This window comes from Chrysoperla carnea, chromosome 4 (assembly GCF_905475395.1).
Source record: "Chrysoperla carnea chromosome 4, inChrCarn1.1, whole genome shotgun sequence".
Classification (NCBI taxonomy): Eukaryota; Metazoa; Arthropoda; class Insecta; order Neuroptera; family Chrysopidae; genus Chrysoperla; species Chrysoperla carnea.
In genome coordinates, this window is record NC_058340.1 from 7,093,765 (window position 1) to 7,120,179 (window position 26,415).

A 26,415-nucleotide genomic window follows, 5' to 3' on the forward strand; every position below is an offset into this window, starting at 1 on the left:
AATCCAAAAAAAATAAAATACAATATACGTAAATATATTAATGCTTTCCTTTTCCAGACCCATTTACTTTTTGTTGTATGGTGAATTGATCGTAAATCTAAAGATTAAGAGCCAAATAATCAATCAATAATTATATACTATGTCATATAATTAATATCAATGAATTATGAATCAACATGTAAATTTATTAACTATAGTTCCATGTATAGGATCAATTTTTTGGTTTTCTTTCCAAAATAAAAGTAGTGCTTGTATTAATATTTTAAAACAAATAGCAAAAGAAAAAAATATTGCATAAAAATTGCAAAAAAAATTTACTGCCCAAATGCAAATGTGGAATGATTTTTATTGTGGAATGTGTTTCTTTATATTCATACTTTGAAAAATTATTAATAACAGCCTTTAATCAATTAATGCAATTATAAATCAAAAATAATAGACTTTTTAAATGTTTTCAATTTAAATTTGTACCGGGTAGCGAAAAGTCACATTGACATTTAACCCTTTTGAACGGTTCGTAGAGAGATTTTCTCACGCTTATTTTACCACTTGAAAATTTTTTTACCTTCACAAAAGTTTATGCTTTACAGGATTGATAGTGAATACAATTTTTTTTACAAAGCTCAAAATATAAAGCAAAAATATATTTATTAACAGCCGTGAGAGTTTTTCCCGTAAGATCAGTAAAGTCGGGAAAAAAATCAAAATTCGGATGGCTTCGTTTTACTTTTGTTATATCCGTAGATAAACTGTTTTCAATGATAGATGACAGATAAAGGAAAATGTGATAACTAATTATAATCATGATATATTTTATAAGTATAGTCAGGGAGGTAGCATTGCAAATACTAAAGTCATAGTATGCCGGTTGATGTAGACTTCAATAGTTGATCTTCTATGACTAATAAGTGAACCGACCGTATTGAAAATATGAATTTGCCTGGTTTTACGATATTAATAATTTTTCAAAATTTGATATAAAAATAGATGTAATCGATAAATAATAATTAATTAAAAGTACATATATAATATACCTTGATAGCTGTTTGCATAATAACTGTTGTTGCATAATTCACACCTTTTGATCCTAAATGGAGTACTGTGTGATAACCTTGTTCTTTTGCTTTGTTTATGTATTCGTCGATTTCCTAAAAAATAAAACAAAATTAAAGCACCTCAAATGACAATATGTTTGTTTGGCAGAAAATCGAGATTTTTTTTAGTGGATAAAAAGAGATAAAACAAGAAAATATTATCATCTGAAATTGTTATGATAAGTAAAATCGCCATTACATTCGACAGATCGGTCTGTGTGAAATTTTTGAATCATAGATGTCCCCATACCCTGACGGTAATGACTATTTAACTTCTCACAACAATTTCACATTGTTCCACTCTACAGCTTATGTCGATACATAGGCAATCATATGTACATTTTTATCCACACCCGGTTACAGAGTATAATAAATTAGTAGAGCAAATAACAAAGATTGTTGTTAGAGATTGAATGGGTACTCGATTTAATACTACACTTATCTACCAATATAACAATACTGATTTTATCTTTAATTGATATTATCGATTATTGGAAATCTTTATAACCTTAAATTGCCATCGATAATAAACATTACTTTTCTCAACTAACAACGTGAAATGTATAATAACATATTATTTCTGATATTTATCGTTTAGAAATTAAAATTAATAATGTTTTAATCAGATAATGTATTCTACACTTATAGATAAAAAAAATTCGTAGCACAGGAGCTGCGTTAGCTAAGCGAATTCCCGCAGAGATTGAAAAAAAAACAACACATTTTTCTTAAAATCAAATATTGCATTTATAATTTTTCAATAATTTTTATTTCGAAAACTAAGCATTCATCCCTAATCTTAGGAAACTTAATTTACCTGCTCTCGTCGACTTAATAGCGGATGAACGAATTTTCTATAAAGAATACTAGAACCTTTGGTAGCAGGTGATAACAGCCATATTACTATAATGATTTTTAATTCATAATAAAATGGAAACCTAAAACAGACATTAAAAAATATTAATAATTTCATTGAAATTAGAGGCAAAATCGGTTATAACGACATTGAAGAACCATATTATTATTGTCTAAATAACATTATTGTCGCTACCATGCCAAAGTTGGTGAAGTAATATCTGCATTTTATCTCTCTGGAATAAATATCTTCCGGATTATTTGGTAATTCTTTCAATGAAAAAAATTTTTATCCGAGAAAAAATACAAGCTGGAACACAAACGGGTTGAATAAGGTGCTACAATCCGACAATAACAAAAATACATATTAAAAGACAGCCGTCCAACTTTTCTTTGGATGAGCAAGGTAACATTTTTCCTGGAAGAAGGATTGTTTTAGTGAAAAAGTAACCAAATGAGACCATAGTAGCATAATGATTACTGATAAAACTATTTGATGATAGAAATTCGTAAAATTTTGGAATCCTTCACATAGAACAGGAGTGACGGAGTTGGTTATGCCCAAAACCGGATATCTAGAGGATTATAGTATACTATCGTCATAAGCGATGTCATTATAGCCGACTTTAACTGTAATAATAATTCTATTTGTACTAACCAACATAGAAATACATCGGTGAAAGTTTCCGCACATGTGAACAGTGCAAATACTATCCAGTACATCATCCATTTAACCTATAAACAAAAACAAAAAAAAGTTAAAAAAGTTGTAAATTTTAAAGTCATGCCATTCCTTCGGTGCAGATTTAGTGCCAGAAGTACTAAATTTTAAAATTATTTTTAATTAAATTTAATCTGACATTTACTATCTTAAATATTTACAGAAATCTTTAATTTATGGTTCAAAATAACGATCACAGATGGAGCAGAATGATCATCATTTTAAACCATAAATTGTAAAAATTTAAAACAGTAAATGTCAAACAAATCATGGCCAGTTTTTCTGATATACTCAATCAATTATGACTATTTTACAATTTAAAAATTGAAAACTGTGCATGTCTTTTAGCTGCGTAAAACAATCCCTTCAATTGTTATGGAAGGGGTATAAGTGAGATAAAGAGAGAAGGAGGCTATAAAGCGGTGGTTTTTACATTTAAGCCCAATGAAGCGGGCGGGTATCAAGCTACTATAAGTATAAAAAGAGTCTAAAGTTGAAGAATTTAAACAAAAATTTGGATACTTAGAAATAAAATGTTAAAAATATCTATCTGTGCAGATACCTAATAAGTAAGTATTGTATAAAAATAGATGTTGTAATAATAGAAAGAAAAATTTCAATCCGTAATATTTATTAAGTAGATAATTGGCCTTCTAATTTCCATAACTGAACAGAAGTAATGATCAATGGTCATGAACGAAGTCAAACCGGTTACAGTTAATCATTTCAATCACTACATAATCAATAAATACATCTGTTATGATTATTGTGTCAAGTGTATATTAATTTTTATCCTCCTAAATTTTAATATATTTTAAAACCTTTTTATTTTATTACAAACACAGAAAATTCACTTTGAAAGACTAAATATTTTTATCGTGGATGACACTCTATATCGTGGGTTGAAAGGATGAGAATAATTATCCCGTAAAACATACTCCTATTAAAAGCATTCGAAATTCTTTTGAATGACGACAAGTTTGCTTTAGATGCATTTGGCATGTCCAGAGAAATATGGTCGTTATGTAAACTATTGTTTTTTTCTTTTCAGTTTTTATCATCGGTAAAACATCGGTATTATTTTGAAAATAATTAGCGAACCTCCTTAGTTGAACTATCCTTAAGTGAATAAAAATTATAATGAGATTCATGTTTTCTCGATCAGAACAATATCAAAGGATTTGGTTCAGTGAGCGTATTAAATGCTGCTTTAGTTTGTATTATCTCATCTCTTATTAAAAAATAATCACAAAATCATAAATATTTCCGGCTAATTTCCCTGGCAATATGATACAATTAATCATGTCATATGACATCATTTACGTTTATGAATCGAATTACGTATTAATACTGCGCACCAAAAGATATATCATTTTTTTAAGACACAATCATTCAAAAATAACCAAAACTTAGATACCTTACGCAGATGCAAGACACCTTTTTTGTTTAAAATATGATAAGAAATCTAAAAAAAATCCTGCATGCTCAATGATAGATTTTATCGAGTCTTATAATAAAATCTGGCTGCGCGATATTTCCGGCTGTTTGTCGCGTAACAAGATACCTTTGAATCTGACATTAAAACGTGTAAAATGAAAGAAGGGATCTATGATAACGGATAAATTTTCCCTCCTATCACCATTAATTTTTTATGCCGGCCGAATTTTTTATGAATAAATATAACGATATTTCGCACACAATTAAGATTGATCAAAATTCACTCTGACGGTAAAACATTATGGACATTTAGTTCGGTGAATTAGATATCAGCTGCTTACTTTTCGTAAGCAAATAAATAGACATACGAAATTTGCATTTCCAAAAAAATCGAACTAAAAAAAAAAGGGTGTTACAAGTTTGACCGCTATGTGTGTTTCTGTGTGTTTGTCTGTCTGTGGCATCGTCGCGCCTAAACGGATGAACCAATTTTAATTTTTTTGGTTTCATTTGAAAGGTAATTTAACGGAGAGTATTCTTAGCTATGTGCGAGATTGGTGTCCCGTACCCGAAAAAACTAAAAAATAGGCGATTATCTTCCAAATCGATTCAATTTGGAAAAGGCATGACATAATTTTAACATATAAATAATTACTATGGAAATGAATGGTCAAATAAACCTAGCTCCATTCATTTCGAAAAGTGAAATGGTAAAATAATAAAGTAATTTTCAAAACAATAATTCAAAAGAACAAAATCAACTCAAATATTTTAATTTCAATTAAAATATTTCCAAAAATTTGTCTCAAAAAATGATAGCTCTATAAGTATCCTTTTCATCTCATCTGATATCCTTGACCATCACTTTGATATTGATTGCAGAAGGGCTGTTATAAGTTTAAAGTGTTTATCTGTGCGTCTGTGTGTTTCTCAGTGGCATTGTAGCCCCTAAACGGCCGAACCGACTCGAGAACATTTTATAGCTATAAGTTTTTAAAAATTGGTTTACAAGGAATAAATCGCATTTTTCGGGGATTTTTAAATTTATATAAAAATAAAATAAAAAATACTTACATATTCCTTAACATTTTTCGTTTTCACAGCCTTGTAGGAAGCATATGCTGGATATAATGTACCAAACAATAATCTGAAAAGCGGATAAATGATACCCATTATTACTATTGTTTTAAAACATGAATATTCACCAATCAACTTAAGTAAAATGTAACAACACAACAAATTGAATATTTTAAAAATATTGTTAACTAATGTTTTATGAACAATACGATATTAATTTATGATAAGCATATTTATTCAAATAAAAATTTATGAAATTCATTGTCTTTGATGTGTGTAGGTAACAACAATTAATTATTTTTTATGGAGCACAACAAACTAAACTAAAAAAGTTTTTAACAATTATTCAGGGCTGTGACTTTGATTCAGCAAAGTCGGTGTGGTGTGTATATATGAATATGTCTTTTTTGTGAACTGCTACCGTACCGAGTCACAAATATATTACACCTACCATATTATTAATCATGTACGACCAGACATTGTAAACATAAATAAAATAGTGTCTCATAAAGGTTATATTCGGAGATTGTATTCATTTCACTCACTTATATTACAATAATAAAAAATTGTTCCAACTTTAAAGCATGCATGTAATAATACCTATAATACCTATTACTTAGATGCATTGCTTAACTAATGTACTCTGTTATATTCGTGATATTTATATGCCTAGATTTAAATCGACATTCTGTAAATTTTAATAACTTAAACGATATAGTGACTCAAATTAAAATCAAACAATTCCTTTAATGTTTTATATATTTCTTTAACAAAATTTTAGTTGTCAAAAATGTATGATATGCAATATGCTATATTGGTTACTAAATTTCCGTTAAATATTATATATCTACGCGAGCTAACACCTATAGTTCTTTTTTCTGTCGCTAGATAGAGTCTTTCTTAGCATTAAAATTCCATACTCATCAAATATCAAAGTTCTTCGTTTCCATGAACCTTTATTTTTACGTAATACATTTTCTTTGAATTTTCCCCTATTTAAAAAAAAAAAACCGTTCTATACATTCTATGTCTGGTCTCTAGTATTTAATATTAGAGTTGAGTTACAATATTATTGGTATGATGACTGTTTTGTGTACCTGTAGTATAGACTTCATAAACATATTGTGTAGTAAGTAATAGGTATACTTGTATCACACATGACAAGTGATGCGTAATGTATATTATAGCGCTGTGCTTCCAGCTATATTCAATATGAGGATACAGTATGTCTCAAAAGTTCTCAGCTACTCTTTAATGAGTTTTTTTAGGTAAGTGAGATACAAGAAAATGTTTTGAGTAAAAATCGTTCGTATCAAAAGAAAACATCTCATAGGCATCTTGGATTGGATCTTCTAGGAAGGACAACTCGCTTTCGTCACTGAGGGGAGTAACTAGATCACTAAATAGATTTCGCTTATAAAAAAAAAATATTTTTCGTTTCAAACATATTAATGATATATTTATAGTTTCGACAGAAATTGAATGTATAGTTGGGTAAATCTACCGGATTTTGATAATAAATTCGTAAAATTGGAAAATGGCTATTTTTTTTATATTTGTTTCTTTCGTTGTAAAAAACAGAGAAAAAGATTTTTCCGGTTCTGGAACGATTCAATTTTGAGAAAAACCAATTTTTCTGAAAATATTAACAGCTCGTACACTGCAGACTAATCCTTGGATTTTTTAGATTACAGGTTTTTTTTATGTACATTCGGGGACCTAACTGGATTTTTTCGAGTTTTTTGCATTTTTGTTTTGTAATGTTTTGGCAATTATTTGACGAGGATAAACTTTCAATTTAACAGTTGAGCTTTTATGCTAGGTTAGGTTTTTTTGGCTGTCCACGAAGGACACATTTAGACTATAGAGCCTAATTGTGATACCATATATGTGTTTTACCACCTTTCCGCTGATAATTTCATTTATCAGCTCCTCAATTTCAGAGGCTGAGTGCACCTCTTTCATGCATATTCCATGCACTACACCAGCCCATCATAACTATTAATTAAATTAATTGCGTTGCACGGCGAGAATCGAACCTACTATCCTAAGCATACCGCGGACGGAATTGGTTACGCCTTAACCAACTGAGCTAATAGGGCGACCTTTAAGGTCAGGATCCAATCGCTGTGGCCTATGAGATGCGCTCCATGATACGAACGATTTTGACTTGAGCATTTTTCTGTATCAGAAAGTTCTAGTTCTCATTAAAGGGTGGCTAAGGACTACTGGGACATACTGTATGGTACAAGTACATATATCTCTACCTGTACATGTTACATAGAATATGTAACAACCTAGTAAATAGATGTATATAGGTATAGTTTATAGTAGTCTTACTTTTTAAAATAATTGAATCGTGTCTATATGGGATATGAATGATGTAAGCTAATACTTAATATATTATTATTATTATGTATTCAACAAACATTTGCAGGTATGTATACGTAAGTGTAATGTGATATAAAAAATATTATTAAAATAGGGTGCGTGATGACTTTGGAAAGAAGCTGTTCATGTGAGTGCAATCTTTATGGTCCACACATTCAACTTCCCAGATCATGAAAATTCCTTTCCACAATTGCCAGAAACATTACAATATTAATAATTGTATTGTAACAGAGATGTGTGACTTAGAGGTTAAATACGTGCTTGCAAGAGATCATTACCCAGCACTTGGAAAAATATTTGTTTAACGCTATACAAATGCACTAAATTAACCATTCTTTCTATAAATCTCATTTTTAAGAAAAAATGATAAGGGATACATTATTGTCTACGTGATTTTCTATAACATTACTATCAAAATTTCCAACATCTTTTAATATTAACAGGTCATCCTGGTAGCTCAGTTGGTTAAGGCGTAACCAACGCCGTCCGCGGTATGCCCAGGGTAGCGGATTCGATTTCCACCGTCGCAACAAAAATTAATTTAATTAAAGTTGTGATGGGCTAGTCTAGTGCATGAAGGAGGTGTACTCAGCCTCTGATTATAATTGAGGAGCTCATAAATGAAATTATCGGCGGAAAAGGTGATAAGTAAAACACATATATGGTATCACAATGGGCTCTATAGCCTAAGTGTGTCCTTCGTAGACAGCCAATATAACCTAGCCTAGCCTAACCTAATAACAGAAAAATTTCAAGTTTTATATTCTGCACACCCTCTCCCCACCAACGCTTTCCAGTTTCTCAGCTTTTCCAATAATTTTCTGTGTATGTGATGTTTACAGAGATCTTGTAAGTATATTCTTCCAGTAAACATTTGTTATGACTAAAACGATTTTTTTTATAATAATATTATTTATATTTTATGAAAAGGAAATTCCATTGACACTATCAATAGATTTAGTTAAAGATCATTGTTATATTTTGTGACTTATTCTACTGGCAAACATTCAAAATTTTTGTGAATAAAACAATACATTGTTTAAAAAATTCTATAGCATATAACACAAAATTTAAAATGATAAATTTTACCATTTTTCAGGACACAAGCAAATTAAAAAATTAAAAGCACAGTGTTGTACCTCAATCGAATCCGAAAAGTGACCTGGCTCTTACATTATTTGGAGTATTACAGACTCATATTACATTTAGGTCGTTGGCGACTATTAAAGATTTTAATTTGACGACAATGACTTGGTAAATATAAATACTATTAATTGAAGGACAATTGAAGGTGAAATTACATGCAATATTATATTGCAAATAAGGATGAGATTTAATAGTTTATATAGCACATGTAACAGTATAAGTTGAATAAAATTCAATAGAATAATTACCACCATTTACAAATAAACACAATAATAGAATTCAGTCTCAAACTCTTTTGTAAATTAACTTTAGTCACTATTTTAAAATCAATTGTATTTTGATTAAGTAATGTAAGTATACAGGACGATTTTTTAAGCAGTTGATTCAAAAGCAGATTCCAATAAAATAATCGTTAAAATAAGGGTCTCCTAATTTTTGGGGAAAATTTAAAGATTTCGTCTAATTTTTTTTTTTTTTTTTTGGGTCAATTTTCATCTTTTAAATGGGACTATATATAGGTCAGCCGGGTTAACTTTTTCCGTCAGAAAATTGTTGATGCAATTTTACTGACCATTTTTGTTGAAAAAATTGCGCCGAACACGAAGATGAACAAAAATAAACCACGATTTTATTGTTATAGTCTTTTAGCGGCAATTTGCATTTTTTTTATGTTCTTTTTTTTTATTTTTGAAAGGAAACAAAAAAATCAGAAGACAAAAATTAAAGATTTTAATCTGATTTCAGATATTTTCGTGTGAGTTTCCACCACAAAAATTTTCTCAAATTAACAATTTTTTTTACAGATTGTAAATCTTATTTTTATTCGAAAAACAAGTAAGTTATTTCTACAAAATTTTTTCTATTCCCACAGTGTTTAGCCTTAAAGAGCCGTAAAATTAAGTACCGAAAATTTATGTCTAGAATAAAAGTTTTGCGAACAAGTCAATTCCTTTAGGCGAAGAATCAGAATTTACTACTACAAAAAAAAAAGGTAGTTACATTAAAAAAACAAAGTTGATAATCGTTTGACTCGGAAGGCACCCTCAAAAAACTCACATATTTTTCAATCTCTCCTCAAAAGTAAGGAGAGTATTTTACCGTTTTTTTATATTCAAATCCGTTTTGGAAAAAATTGGCTGTCAACTTTTTAAAATATCACTCTATATATTATTACTATCATTATTACAATTGATAATGATTTTAAACAATCGAATTTTTTATTTTTTTTTATTTGATAGTATAAATGCAACATACTCTTCTCAAAACTAATTTAAATATTCAATTTGTTTTGTTGCACAACAATAAACGTTCTAATTTGATTATGGACTTTTGATTGACAACCTGTCTAAACTAGTTTTTAATTAGTATTCTCTTTGTCATCATAGAAGAGAGATACCTATTAGCTTAGCGTGAAAGATTGTACATTTAATTTTCTTAATATAAAATAAATTTTAATAAAAAATACTTTTTAAGGGCCAATCTTTATTTGTACTAAAATTAGAAAATAATTTTTTCTCTTGAGTCACTTATACATCGCTTTTTGTAAAAGTTTGAGGCATTCATTAATCAATAATTAAAATCAATTTAAAATATCAAGGATGATTCGAAGCGCCTCAAGCTTTTACAAATTTTCTTATTTTTAACACAAAAAATGCTTTAAAATTTTTTAATTTAAAACTAAAAAATGAATTAATATTTAAAAAAAAATCCTATTGACGTGGATGGGGTTCGACCTGCCGACATTCCGCATAAGGAGCGGATACCATAACTATCAGACTATTCAGAGCTGATATATCATGTCAAACAGCTCAATTGGTTGAAAACTGCTTTCAAAGTTAGTTGCAAGACTTGATTCAGACAAACATACATAACATACACACAAACATTGCAAGTTAAATAAAAACTTGTAAAAAGAAACATTTTTCATGAAAAAAAAATTTGAAAAGATTAACTGTACTCAATGGCATACAAAGGGGAATGCAAAATTCTTATGGAAAAAGACTTTCAGCTAGATTGGCTGAAAATTTGATGGAAGGTAGTTCTTTACATGCTGATAAAGAGTACCAATGGGCGCAATAGACTACTAACCTATCCTAAAACTTTTCGGATGAAAAGACCCACCAGGAATCATGTTGAAAAAGATGCTCCTATATGTATAAGTAACTTTAAGCAACATGACGTCATTTTGCGCAGTACGGCAGTACAGGTGAGAATTGAATGCCACACCCCTTGGTGCCTCACCCCTGCAGAAGGAAATATGTACGACTTTGCTGGATACTAACTTTGCATAAGTATTCGAAGCAAATTACATAAATGTCGTACAGAACTAAATCACATAGTGATTTAGTCGGAAATTGACGGAAGATTCAAAATTTTTGTAACTTCTGAGGGTTGCTATTTCTAATTTTCCAATGTAAGCACATAATTTTGCTAGCTGTAAGAACCAATATGGGCTAATCTTCAAACTATTCTAAGACCTCATAACTGAACGGTTAAATTATAGTTGTCAAATTTTACTTTTATTAAAATAATAGTGTTTTTTTTTTCTGAACGAATATGTTTTATTGAACACTTATGGTAAAATAATACAATTCTTCTAGTGTGGTCCTTGTCAAGAAAGTGTAAATATCAGGTCTAATGTCGGTTTTCGACTAAACAGGCAAACAAAAACAAAACAGAAACTCGAAAAAAACAAAAATTGCAACTTTTTACAAACTTTTTAAAGACTGGCAATGTAATACCCATTATAGTTTCAGTTTTGTTTGTTTTTCAACAAAAATTTAACTGTCCGTTTAGTGGAAAACCGACATAAGAGATGAAATATTAGCTGCAAAGCCTAGCACAATAAGTAATATTGCCGAAATATAGTTTCTATTTTTGCTAACATAGTCTATATCAGTTGCCAAAAATTTGTTTTTTCTTACATGGATGAAAAAAGAAGATTTACAAATTTTTTTATATACATACTGTATATTATTATAATAATAAAATTTTCTTTCAATGATAGGTACACTAGAAAATCGTATATTATGCAAGGAATGAAGAATTGTTTGATGACAGTTACAGCACATGGTTATGCCACCTATACATAAAATGTGTCACGTACCAGATTATTGCAGTGCTTCTAAACTTGAGATTTTACGTGATAAGATCACAACACATGTCATGTTGTAGCATTGTTATGTTTGAGGCTTGTTACCTCCCACTTATATATGATGTTACTTGCATCCATGTACGAGTAATGTATGCATTGTTTTTATAAGATTTTAAAGAGAAAAAAAAGGATGAATACTACAAAAGTGTTCAAACTACAAATATGGAATAAAAGATAATATTTGCTTTATGCATATATCCAAGTTTCTTAGTAGGTAGTACAAAATTAAGATGTCTAGTGCCATGCCATTCTTATATTTAAAAAAATCTAGAAAGGACGACGTACAAAATTGTTTGAATTTTTTATATGTTGCCGTTTTAAGCATTCTGAATACTTGTCTCAATGAACACAAAAATAAATGAAGATTTTTGGACTGAATAAATATTCCAGTTTCAGGTGAGTTTCCATAAGGTTTGTGCATGATCATTTACAAAAATTTTTGTTCTATCTCTAACGGTTTACAATATGGGTCCTACGGACCCAAGACCTAATTGACCTATGTTGATCATTTACGAACTTGACCTCACTTTCTATGTCCTTAGCAAGGTATAAATATTTCAGCTTGATATCTCTTTTTGTTTTTGAGTTATCGTGATGACAGATGGCAAACGGGCGACAGACAGACAGACAGACAACCAGAAATGTACTAATTAAGTGATTTTATGAAAACCTATAGCAAAATTTTGTTCATAGTATCAATATTTTTAAGCGTTACAAGCTTGATACTAAACTTAGTAAACCTTGGTATATTTCATATATACATGGTATAAAAATAGGGGTTCCCTTTTCAAAATCGATTTTTGGTTGGTAGCTTTACGGCTATGTTCAAGGTCACCAGGAGATTTTTCATCGAAAAATATGTCGGATATGGTGGTTTTGCATGGGTTATCATTGAAAAACTAATCGGAAATGGAATGACCTTGAAGATCATGGTCAAGGCCATATTTTTGCGTAAAATATTACGCTCTTTCTAAATCTAAAATAAAAAATGAATATTTTCATTTGAAAAATCGATTTTTGATTCGCTGTAACTTTGAGGTTATGTTCAATGTCAAATTCAAGGTCTCCATTGAATTGTCCGTCAAAAAACTTATGGGACATGATATTTTTCTACGAACTGTGGCTTCAAAACTTTCATCACTTCGATAATAATTTTTCACAATAAGAATTTGTTGTTGTGTATTGTTCCATTTTCCTTAACTTTCAGCTGTCTAACGAACAGTAATTTAATTTTTAACGTCAAATCATTACATAAAAAATTAGCGCGCAATTCAAAACCGGCGTTCTTCATGGGACACCTTTTATTTGATCCAGCTCGGAAGTCTTTGAATGTACCTATCAATTTAAAATAACATTTTTTTTTTTCAAAAAACTTAAATCGATGTGGTTGATTTAGAATTTAGATAATACCTGCCTCATATAATACATACTTGTCTACAACGAGGGAAGATAAACTACAACAATCCGGCCATCAAAATTAATTGTTATACGAATTTCAATTTGATTTGGTTGCGACATATTTAAATTATGAATATTATGATTGCGTAATTTAATTAATATAATAAATAATTATATTCAAACACTTGAATACCACATCAAAAAATATTTATCATTACAAATATAAACACATACACTTTTAACAATTTGGTGCAGTCGACTAGGAACAAAATGTATGTGTTATAATAATAATATAACACGGATTGCTTTCTTCTATTTTTAAATTGATGTAAATATGCCAGCAGTTATTACAACCGAATGCCATGTCGTTAGATTTTATAGAACTGCTTCTTGAAAGATTAAATAAAATATGTTCGACTTGAAAATCATATAATAGTTTTTGATTTTCTTTTTAAACGTTTTTAAGAGTTTTTATCATAATAATTGATCGTTAGTTTATATAACGTTTAAAACTAATAGCCGAAGAAATTCAATTACCATAAAATTGAAATTTTATATAATAACTTTGATATTCATTGGTGACTGTTTCCTTTCTATGAATTCATTTTATGTATTTATTTAGGGATGGTTGTACGAGTGCCAGGGCAATTTTGGGATAAAAGGCTTGAATTTTTTTATATTAAGTTGGAATAAGTCTAAATCAATTTTGAAAAATTAAGGGGGGGGGGTTGTCCAATTATTTAAATAAATAAATGTTTACTTCAAAAGTAGACATATTTAACGTTGGTTTTATGGTAAAACGGTAAATGGATGAAATGTTTTCAAAAATTTCTCCAAAACTAGTCGGTGGAAATTTAAAAAACAAAACTATTTAAAGTTAAAACCTTAATAAATTATTGAAAAAAAAAACCGTTGTGTCCGACTAATTCAGGATGTATGTACACTGTACATAGTAGGGACACACAAAGAATTTATTTTTTAAATTTTGATTCTGATGAATTATGTTATAACTTGACGATATAAGACGAAAAGTAAGATGACAATTTTTCAATATCTGGATTAATTTTCAAAATATCAAAAAATATTATTCTTATTTTTCGTCTAAATTCATCATCAAAGTTGAAATAAGGTATAAATAATTTCAACTACAAGTCTAAACTTGCTTTGGCGCTCATACTTCCTTATATTCAAAATTATTTTATTTACAAAAAATCAGTAAACCCAATAGGAAATATTCATGAAATTTAAATTTAGTTCAAATATTTTTCTTCCGGCTGTCCTGTGATGGGACACACTTAGATCATAGAGTCCGTTGTGATACCGAAAAAGGGTTGGCCCATCCCCGGCTACTACTCCATGAACCATTTCGAGCTGTTTAAGAACAGCAGGAGAGCTTTGACATCAACGAACTTTAGGTCGGAGAGGTCGTCAAAGAGAGGTTGGCTCAAGTTAGTCCATCTCCTCATGGCAAGAGCTGAGCTGTGACAGAGAAGATGAGACATTGTCTCCTCCTCCTCTCCACCGTGACAGCTCCTGCAGTAGTATTGATACACCGCCAGACCCAGGCGTTCAGCATGCCTCCCGCCCAACCAGTGTCCTGTAATAGCCACAACAACTTTGCGAACAGAGGCCCTTGGAAGTGATATACGATCTTCGGAACGCCTTAAGATATCTTCTTTGAGGAGCAACTTGCAGTTCGCAAATGGAACTCCCGGATATTTATTGATGCTTGCGTCCGGCAGCAATTTCCTGGAATGTCGCTGTGTCCCGGTACCCATACCAGGTTTACATTCATTTGTGCCGCCAGCTCATTTCAACGTCGTACGGCAGTCCTGTGCTACCTTCGACGTTAGATAGACTGAGCTTAAGGATTCAAGAGCTGCTTGGCTGTCGGTTAAGATTGTAATGTCCTTGCACTTAAGGATGTTTAGTCTTATACATTCATATACCTCATGAATAGCCATCACTTCGCCTAATACACGCTACTGGTGCGGAGTTAACATTCTTTAAATTAATTTTTTTTTGATTTACCGTTAACTATACCACTCCGGCCCAGATTCCTCTACAAGCACAAACTATTATTCGGGTACGAAATTATTTGGATAAAGTCATTGACATATAATTGATATATTCAATGAGTATGATTATCATCAAACAAAATTTTAAATTAGAATAATTCGAAATATGTCGTCTATTTTGTTGTGAAGTGATGTGATGTGGTAGAATTAAATGATTATATTATCAATTTTGTGTGGATAGATTTGATAAATTGATCCAATTACATTCAGCCAAAGCATAGTGAGAAAACAATTTTATACAATAGAGCTTGAGTTCTATGAAAAATGACTATAGTTTACAGTTTTCAATGTATCTGAGAGTGCTATGCATAAACCTATTTATTCCTGTGTTGGACTGAAATAAACGATTGCATGCTTCCATTTATTTTGTTATACAGGGTTTATGTCGATAAATATTTCAAATATTTGGGTTGTTTTATAATTTTGAAATTTTATTACTGCCGCATTTCATGTACAAGGAGTGTTAATTTTATTCATCAAATTTTTAAATTTCAATGGAAGCCGTCATTTTGTCAAAAATCATAATTTTCACTATTCCTTCGATCAATACCTTTATTCATCTATCGACTAAAGAAATTTTCCGAATTTTTTACTTTGTATAATCAAAACAGAAATATGGTCCTCATCTCCAGACACCTTTTTTTGAAGGGTATCCAGGAGATCGCCTACAGAAGCAATATGTAAAATAAATGGTTTTCACTCAAAAAATCGTATTTTTTGGGCTCGCAACGAGATATTATAAACAAATTTTGTATAAATTAGGTTGAATCTCTTGAGAATGAACGCCAGTTCGAAAAATTTATTCTTTTAATTATTTATTATAATATAGTACGTGCTACCAAAAACCTAATATAAATTCAATTAATTAGATATAACCCTTTAATATAAGAAATTTCGAAAATTCGTTAAGTGCAAGAATATTCCATTCTTATAGGAAATTAGAAAGTAGGTAGGGATGAAATATGGCTTACACCTTGAAAGAAATTGTATTAACCAACACGGGATGTGCGCTAATAAAGCATCCGAATTTCTGTCGGTACTTAATTATTTTTTTACTTTTTGTGCATTTTTATAATTTTTATAAAACGCTGAAACGTTTTCTTCTTCGCTGGGGACAACGATGATGTAGTTTAACCTGGGCACTAGATACCTCGGAGACCAATTCTGCGATACTAGTGTTCCATGACCCCAAAAACTCCCGAGTAACGAGTTTGTAATCATTTCCATCGCTACTAACCGAATTTAAAATTAAGTATTTACGGTCAATTTAAAATGCAAGTTAATTAAACGAATTAAGGTCACAAAGTTTTCTAAAGATCTAACGAAACGAATGCACAAAATCGCATTCAAATCCGTCTTAGAACGTAACTTAGAATGCATCCTATATTTATGAAATTGCTTCTGAAATAAATGCATATTGCAGAGTTTCTATTATATACACAGCTTGAATGATTTCTGTTGTGATCCACCTTTTTCTTTTTTTGGATGTATAATAAATGAATCCTTTCAAATAAATACAAATATTTCATTTTATACAATATACGCTGGTTGTAAAGAGAAAAGCTAGATTTTCTTTTGTTTTCAAACAAACCATGTACATTGAATATCTTAAGACTTGCAAGCATAGATTTACAATTTATGACTGCGAATACCAGCAAGTGGAAACACTTAAATGGTAGGAAATGTTTTAATTGATAATTCTTTTTGGAACTATGTTCCTTATCGCACGTTAAAGTTTGGTTGCTGGGCGGGAGGTCAAATAAAAAAAAGTGCAACAAATAAAAACGATCACAAAATTCGACATGTAAATTACTTTGGAAACTAAAACAAACCGACTGACTACAAGTCGCGCTGAATATTTAAAAATATAGACAGAAGACAAAAAGCCAAAAATGATCTTATAAAATTACAAAAATCTCTTACAACAAACATGTGCATAATCAATCGTTCAAACCAGCAAAAAAATCAAAGCAAATTTGAGTAAAAAAGTAAGCGCTACATTTATAATATTCGAAGATACGATAGGACCATAGTTCCTACCGAGTGTCCCAAGACATCTTTTTTATTGTATAGGATTGTTTTGGCACGAAACTCGAGTGAAGATAGTTTTCACTATCGCAAAGATATACTTCACCATTCATGAAAAAGGATAAATAAATGTAATTTATATAAACAGCGAAAATATTAATAACAATTGATTATACATATTTTTGCTCGTGACCGTATAAACAAATCAATACTTGTCAAAATCTGATAAAGTCAAATTGATACAAATACCCTAGAAAGGTAGGCGGTACGATTATGAAAACTGTCCCCTAAATTTTGATAAACAAAACATTAAAAATATCTCAAGTATTTTATTTAAAAATTCTTTTTAAAATGAATTAATTAAAAAAGTACCAAAACACATTGAAATACCAATCAAATAGTATTGTGATGTAATCGAAATTGAAAATATCCATAAATGGAAAAAATATAATTTAAATTTGTAATTACATTGAGGTCAGTATAACGTCAAAAAGTGAAATAACAAACAGCCGATTGTTTTTTTTTTTGTACTAAATATATTTTAAAACAGCATATTTTTGCATATATTTCCATTGCAGTTAAATTTTGTATCTGTGTAAAAACATAGAAAACATTTATTAAAGACAAGTTAAAATAATATGCTAATAAAATTTATAAAACTAGATCAAAATGTTTGTCTATCTGGCGTCATAAAAGTAACGTAACGGTCCAAAAGTTTCCAAGTTTCCAGATGCATATTCATGAAAAATATTTCAAACGAAAATTTCAAGGGTGAAAAAAAATCTATTTAGTGAGGATATTTGTGTGACCTTGAAAAAACTATGGAAGGCTCTTTGAAGATCTACTACCTTTAAAATTCATTTATTTTTTATTTCCGATTCATATATAAGAAATAAAAAAACATAGGTCGAAATATTTTTTTGTAAGCCTCAAGTGACCTCAAACACCCAACTAAAAACATTGGAGATAAAAGCAGAAGGAGGAAGACTAAACTCAGGATCTTGGAAAGCAGTGTAAAATCCGTTGTTGTCTATGCATGACAGACGTGGAAAGTCAACTTAAGTCACACCCCTTAAAAGGGAAGGACGAAAACATCACTCGACACCTTTGTTTTTAGCGGTCTTATCTACTTACCGACAAATTTTCAAGTAAATTGGAGCTATATGAAACAATAAGAGGTTTAACCGTAGTATATTGGCTAGATAATGCAATTACTTTTTAACCCCCGAACCAAAATAAAGGCGTGTTATAAGTTTGACCACTATATGTGTGTCTGTCTGCATGTGGCATCGCAGTGCCTAAATGGATGAACCAACTGTTTTTGTTTCGTTTTGTTAAAGGGGAGTGTTCTTAGATATGTTTCAAGTGCGAATTCAGGGTTCCGTATTCGGAACAACTAAAAATTAGACGATGGTCTTCAAAATCGGTTTAGTTTGAAGAAGGCTCTAAGGAAAAGGTAAATTAATGGAGAGTGTACTGCGATACTTTTAAAATGCGAGTTTGGGGTTCCGCACCAGAAACATTTCTTGGAGGTTTTTTAAATTTTGCAAATTTCACTTGTGTGATACAGTGTATAATAACAGTAATGAAAATTCATCATATTCATTATTTTCAAATGTTAGGAGGAGGGCATCTGAAACTTGTGAAAATGAAAGTTGGTTCTAGGCTATTTATGTATCAAATTTCTGGCATTGATTACTCTGTGGTGCGACGTCTATGGTTGTAGATAAAAGCGCGTTTTCCCTTTTTCTCAGCTTTGCATATTATAAAATCTTTAATATCAAATTTAATAATTTTATAAACATCAAAAAATACTTTTGTTTAGGTTTAGTCAGGTAAGGACAATAAATGACTGAGATGGGGATGATAATGCAAATATTACAAGATTATAGTAGGTAGTAGGTATTCATTGTTCGAATGAAATGGTATAAAGGATGTTCCAATAGGAACTGTAAAATTCATCCATTGAATGAAATTCAAAAAATTATATCAAAAATTTGATTATGATAGTAGAATTTTCGTTTAATAAATTGTAACTCAAGACCTAATTTACCTATGTTGATCATTTTCGAACTAAAAATTAATTTTTACACATCTATTTTTACTTATGAGTTAGCGTGTACATGGGCCGAACAGACGAAAATAGGTTAATTATGTGATTTTATGAACACATATACCAAAATTTTGTTCGTATCATCAATAACCGTAACAAACTTGGGACTAAAATTAGTATACCTTGATACATACAGTGAAACCTAGTTAAGTGAGACATCAAGGGGCCTGCTTTGTCTTCCCACTTTCATGAATGGATATTAACTTCAGTTTTTCACGTACTAATAACGATTTGAGCCTTCGTTTCGTAATTTTTAAAATAAACATCCGTAAAGCAAAACTAAAACTGAAGGTCATTGTGGCTTAAAATTAGTTAAGTGCGGAATTTGCGGGTATAATAAGAATAAGTAAGTAAACAAACAAAAGTATGCTATCTTAGCTCACTCGATGTCCTAGTTATAGAGGTAACTATGACGATAAAATCGAAAGAACGAATCCCAGATATAGAGATAGTGACACTATATAAGAGTTTTCATCGTGACACTAACAGAGATAATTCACTGCCAAAGTGTTGGGGCCTCAGCATGAGTTCCAGTTATGGAAGTTTCTCAGTTATGGAAGTTTTTCAGTTATCGAGGTTTCTCACTTATCGAGGTGTTACTTAACCAAGTACCACTGTATTTTATATATACAGGGTATAAAAAGAAAATCACTAAACCATTTATTTATGAATCGCAAAGTTATTGTGTGCTCCCATTTGATTGGACGACACTGTATGTAGACAAGTCGGTAATCGCAAACATTACATTTAAATGATAAAACGCTTTATACAGAAATTGAAAACTATAAAATGAGATTTGAATAATATATAATAGTGAAAAAAGGTGTTTTAAGTTACATTTTATAGCGAACTGTTGTAGCGTACAGCAGACTGGCGGTATTGTATATACGTGTTTATATTCAACGCTTGAAAAATGTATAAGATCGGCGTTAGGTCTGGTGAAACTGTAATTCCTTTCACATGATGTTTTTCACCCTTAAGGTTGTCTTTGTTATGTTTAAGAAAGAAAAAACTATATGTCTGTAATGAATACAGTACACATCATTTGAAATAAAATACAATTGTATGAAGCGAGAAGGTAACGGGTTTGTTATTCTTTCATAAAAATTATAATGAAATAATTTATTATGTTTAATACATAAATTTAAAAAATTAAAAATAATGTAATATTGTGAGACTAATCTTACCTCCTCCATCTTTTTTTATAAAAATATTTTATGCCCCTAAACCCCAACTAAAAAATCTATTAGTTTCGGATAAGAATTGTGCTAGCCTTTCAAAACAACACTTTCGTAATTAAAAATTTTGTTGTATCTATAACTTTTTAGGGATAGTGTTATCTATTATACTACCAGTAAGATAATGTATTGTACTTCGGAGAGAATTGTGGATCAATTTTTGGAAACAATGTATCTTCTTGAAAGATATTGCTATTTAAGAAACCTATTTAATTGCCATTATTTGAGGATGAATTTCGCTTCATCATAAGACAAGGTTGGGATAGGTTACAGTGGCTGTCCTGGGGTGAGATACACTTAGATTATAGGGTTTGTTCGGATAACGAAAAAAGGGTTGGGTCAGCCTCTGCCACCACTTCATGAGATGTTTGAAGTTAGTAAAGAACAGCAGTAATCCTTTGACATCATTGACGTCAGTTTGGAGAGGTCGTTAAAAAAAGACTGGTTCAAATCCATTTGCTCATAGCAAGAGTTGGGCAATGACTCCTCATTTTGACAGTTCCTGTAATAATTATGATGCACTAGCAGATCCTGCCAACTAACCAATGTCCTGTAAGAGTCGCCACGATTTTGTTTATAGAGGCCTCTGAACCGGGATAAGATATTCAAATGCGTTCCTCCCTCTTTCCAAAAAATTTGTTTATTTTAGGATTTTTTCAATCAGGAGCTGTATGCATAGTACGCTTGTGCCATTTCTAGCAAGGTGTGTCCCTATACCCACATCATTCGCATTAATTGTTCTGTCAGCTCATTCAAGGACATTCGGCAATCCGATGCTACCTTGTAGGTTAGGTAAGCAGAGCTTAAGGTTTTTAGCGCAGCTTGCCTGTTGGTGAGCACAGTAATGTCGCTGCATATTAAAGTGTTCAGTCTTATCCATTCGTACACCTCGTTAGTAGACAGCATTTTTGCTCGATACACACTACAGTGGTTCGGCAGCTGGAATGATTTGAGTTTTCAGAGTAAACCCCACAACCTAATTTTTTTTCTAGCTTAGATTCGTCGGTATAAAATTTCGACGATGCTTTAAGGTTTATCGTGATCCTAGGTTCGAGTAAACCTGAATGGGTGCCTTCGATAAACACTGAATTTTGGATATTTCGAAATCACAATACAAAAAAACGTCGTATCGGACGAATCAACCTAAAAAGGATTTAGAGGAATTTAGCATATCGTAGTGAAGTATTCAAAACAAATTGTGTACAACCATATGCGACATAATATCTAAATAAAGAAATATTAAAATGTTTTTAAAGTTTTGATCAACTCTGTAAGTACTACATTTACAGTAATGCAAAAATAAATAATGACTAACTAATGTATAAAATATGTTTTAATGAGATACACATACTTATACAAAATCGTAGGCGACAACAACAAAAAACTTGATTTTCCTTTTAATACTATCATTTTTTAATGAAATATATTTTTGGCTTCGTAATTCCCAAATTTATACAAAGTACATTAACATTAAACGTGCATGTATATTGAAAATGTCTGCGTATAAAGTATATACAAGACACTTTATTAACTGTATAGTTCTAGTATAGGTAATGTCCGTCTGTATTGTAATTGTATTGAAAAAGGTTGATGCACTTGGCATCCGATGAAGTTTGATGAGTATTTTTAAACTCAGCATAATAATAAATTAAAAGATGCATGGTACTACCAACGTCCGTGTACTGCAGCTTGTTTTAATAAACGATACTACTATTTCTAAACGATAATAAACTGAAGCTTTTTGATACTTTATTTTTCATAATATGGAAATTAAATTTTTTAAAGGTAGAACAACTTTCAACGTCGAAGGAGACTTTTTTCTATATGTTCAATTTAAAATTCCATGACGGTGACAGTTTCGTTTTGAGTGATTGCAAATATGTATCCCGATATGATTATTATAATAACGGTTTCTGAATCTACTATCGTTTAAATTCTGTCTTTCGAGATATGGAGGCATGATGAAATCGTATAAAGTATAACTTGAACTCTCCGAAATACTTCATGAATGCTTGCTCTACTGCTAAATCAAATGGGAATACTATTCTTTTCTAGCAACTTCCTATAGTCCCCCAAATCTGCAAAATCTTTTCTTTTTTTTTTTTAAATAGTTGAATTACATACATTTTTTATTGTGAAAATTCAAATACAAAAGAAAACATTTACACCCTATTCTGTAATGACTATGTTGAAGTTAGAATTTCGCTTCAAATTTACTTGTCTTCTCTCCGGGCGGAGAGTGTCAAGTTTCGCACCGCTGTGATAAACGAAGTTACCGCTTTCCACCTCAGTCAAGCAGAAAAATGGTATACACACCACGGGAGCAAGTAAATAATGTCTCAGATCTCAAGTTAATTGTCGAGGCGAAGCAGAGATTCGCTCCAAGACAAAGCCGAAATTCTTTTATTTTTGCTCTCTAGGTGTGTAATATACACGGTAAAAAATTATTTGTGGATATCACTATGTCAGTATCGGTGTGAACGCTATTTTGTTTTGACAATTGAGGGAATATTAACATTAGCAATAGTTATGGCGGGCGAATCACTGCATTACGGGTGTCAGACCTATACTGGTTGACGATATCACAATACTTCTAGCCCTTCTAACCCTATTCAATACTGTAATATTGCTTATGTAAACAGAGATACCAGCATTGTAGTAAACGTCATACATTTTATACCGTGTACTATTTTTGAATGGGCCTAAAAGTGGTCAATTGTATATAACTTTTTATTTAACAATCTAATTTATGGGATCTGGACAAGGATTTTTTCGTACTCTTGTCCTAAACATAAATTGCCTTTTGTCTTTTTTGATAAAAATTCGAAACCAAATTTTAGTCAGAAATGGAAGCCTTAAAGTAAAATTAAAATCATCTTTTTATTTTTTCATATTGGTAATACTACCTACAGTAGTTATTCAAAAAATTTTATGGTTGAAAAATAATAATTATCATTTAGTTTTTGATCAAAGAAACTTTTTTTTTAAATTATCTTTTTTAAGGTAGTACTATCGGTAATAGACTTTGCATTCAGAATTTAATGAAACTTGACATAGTTGTCCATTATTATATGATAAGTAACCAGTTAAATTTTTAGTGAAGAGAAATGAAAATCTGAACGTCCAGTTTTGTGAAATAAAATAAAATCTGTGATTTCCCATAAAGATCAATGTTAAAATATCTTTTTTTCAGTTCTCTGGAGGCCCCTAAAAATTTAACTGGTTAATTATGATATAATAATGGACACCTATGCCAAGTTTCATTAAATTCTGAATGCAAAGTTTACTACCGATAGTACTACCTTAAGATAAATTATCTTTAAAGCTTTTTACAGATAATTTTTCTCTTAAATAAGGAATAAAACTATTTAAAATTCTGAAATTCATACAAATAACTTACACGATGTTCATGTACGCATTAAATAATTTTGTCAATATATTTTTATATATTTTGGAGTAAAAACGAATATTTATATTTTAATTAAAACGTAAATTTACAGATTTTAAAAAACAATGGTAGCCATTATGATTTTAGAATAAATTTTTAGTTTTTAGAATTCATATTATATAAATATTTAAAATGAAATTTATTATAAAATAATGCGCAGACCTCATACTACGTATATGAATAGTACACAAGTTTTGATATTTTATTATAATTCAAGGACTTCCTTAAAAATTTGTATAATTATGAATTTCATTAAGTAAATAATGACATATCACATTCTTTAATGTTTGTTATAAGTCGCTACAGTTAATCTATTCGTGTTTCTTGTAAAATCCTATAACAAGTAAAAGGTATCGCCATCATAAAACCCGCTTCGTTGGACAAGTTGTTTATGCAAAATTTGAAGTAGATTGGATCAAGGCATCACATTGTCCCATACAAACTTTTTTATGGGATGCTTTCATCATACAAAGAACACACCCTCCAAGTTGCAGATCTCTACAATTAGCGGTTTAAGCTGTGTGTTGATCCGTCAGTCAGCCATTCAGGGCAAAGCATTTTATATGTATAGATTTTGTATTTAAGAACATGTTAATAACTGACGGTACGTCCAAGATATAAACCATGGAAGTGGCTATCCGCACAATACCGTCTACGGTCTAGACCGTCCACGGTATACCGTATACGGTCTATTTAGACGCGTTATGAAATTAATTTTGCCCTTTTATACCGTGGGACCCTTATACCGTGCACGGTATACTTTTTCACGGTATACTCTTTATGCCGTCGAGCCCTTATACCGTGTGCGGTATAGTCTCGTCCACGGTATACACAATATAGATTGGAAGGCTTATTTGAAGCAAATGAAATATACCGTGTGCGGTATAGTCTCGTCCACGGTATACACAATATAGATTGGAAGGCTTATTTGAAGCAAATGAATACGCTTTCCCATCTGTATAATGTATACCGTGGACGAGAGTATAGCGCACACGGTATGTTACATTTCTGTAGAATACGCTTTCCCATCTGTATAATGTATACCGTGGACGAGAGTATACCGCACACGGTATATTTCATTTGCTTCAAATAAGCCTTCCAATCTATATTGTGTATACCGTGGACGAGACTATACCGCACACGGTATAAGGGCTCGACGGCATAAAGAGTATACCGTGAAAAAGTATACCGTGCACGGTATAAAAGGGCAAAAATAATTTCATACCGCGTCTAAATAGACCGTATACGGTATACCGTGGATGGTCTAGAGTCTAGACCGTAGACGGTATTGTGCGGATAGCCACTTGCCCATCGAGATCGATGGCTCCTGAATCAGTATTACCTCCTAGATATCGATATATCGTTGCCATCCATAATAAGAGCTACAATGCTAGAAACAGTTTCCGAAACACAATAGTAAATCTTGGTCTTAAACAAATGATTAAGAAATAAAGCACGTTGATTGTATTATAATAATATTTGGAATAGTTAAAAGTTCGAAGTATTACGATATTTCTTATTTTGCATGTATCGGGTTTGGCTAATTTATGACTTGCTTCTGCTGTACTATGTGTGATGCAAAATTCGATATAAACTTTTATGTAATAAATTGGCCAAGGTAGTTTGTTATTTAATATGGTTTCATAAACATTGTGAGTTTAATAAAAATAAATACGGTGTCTCGTGTATCTTAACATGTGGAATTTGTATTTTTAATGATTTTTCTAAGTCTGCTTCCTAGCGCATAATTTAAAGCGTAATGTAACGGATTAAGTGTACGTGACCAGAGCACTGTTGCTTTTAATTTATAAACCGCAGCCGCAATTCATTAAGAAATTAAATTTTTTTATATAAAAATGATTAATTAAAAAGTGCATTAGATAGATATTCAACAATCAATGACCACATTTTTTTCCAACACGAATTGAATATAAAGAAATTCGAAAAAACTTATAAAATTAACCTTATTATCATTTCCAATTATGAGCAAAATTAGTCTAGGTCATGCAGTTTTGGTCTTTCAAATTTTTCAAGGCTAAGAAAAATATGGTTATCTCTTCGACAAGACCAATTCCAAGACCGTATATGAATTAAGATCAAGACCAAGGCTCACCTCTGCAAGACTCAAGACTCATAACAAGACTTTTACCAAGCTAATTGTAGAAAATAATTGATAAATTTTCTAGACATTTCTTTACTACTAATTTTTGGTCTAAAAAAGTTTGGGTGGCTGGCTT

At 30.8% G+C, this 26,415-nt stretch overlaps 1 protein-coding gene across 2 annotated transcripts in view; it reads right to left on the bottom strand.

Annotated features, from left to right (window-relative positions):
* LOC123297365 overlaps nucleotides 1-26,415 on the bottom strand; it is a 40,022-nt gene that overhangs the window by 11,624 nt on the left and 1,983 nt on the right. Inside the window, exons 2-5 of one of the 2 annotated variants that reach the window (XM_044878995.1) lie at nucleotides 5,182-5,254; nucleotides 2,608-2,684; nucleotides 1,912-2,032; nucleotides 1,035-1,148 (exon numbers count right to left, since the gene is read on the bottom strand). In XM_044878995.1, the coding sequence (XP_044734930.1) occupies nucleotides 1,035-1,148; nucleotides 1,912-2,032; nucleotides 2,608-2,684; nucleotides 5,182-5,254 (385 nt within the window). Of the gene's footprint in view, nucleotides 1-1,034; nucleotides 1,149-1,911; nucleotides 2,033-2,607; nucleotides 2,685-5,181; nucleotides 5,269-26,415 lie in introns of those variants that run through there. The other variant, XM_044878996.1, reaches the window with a different exon arrangement.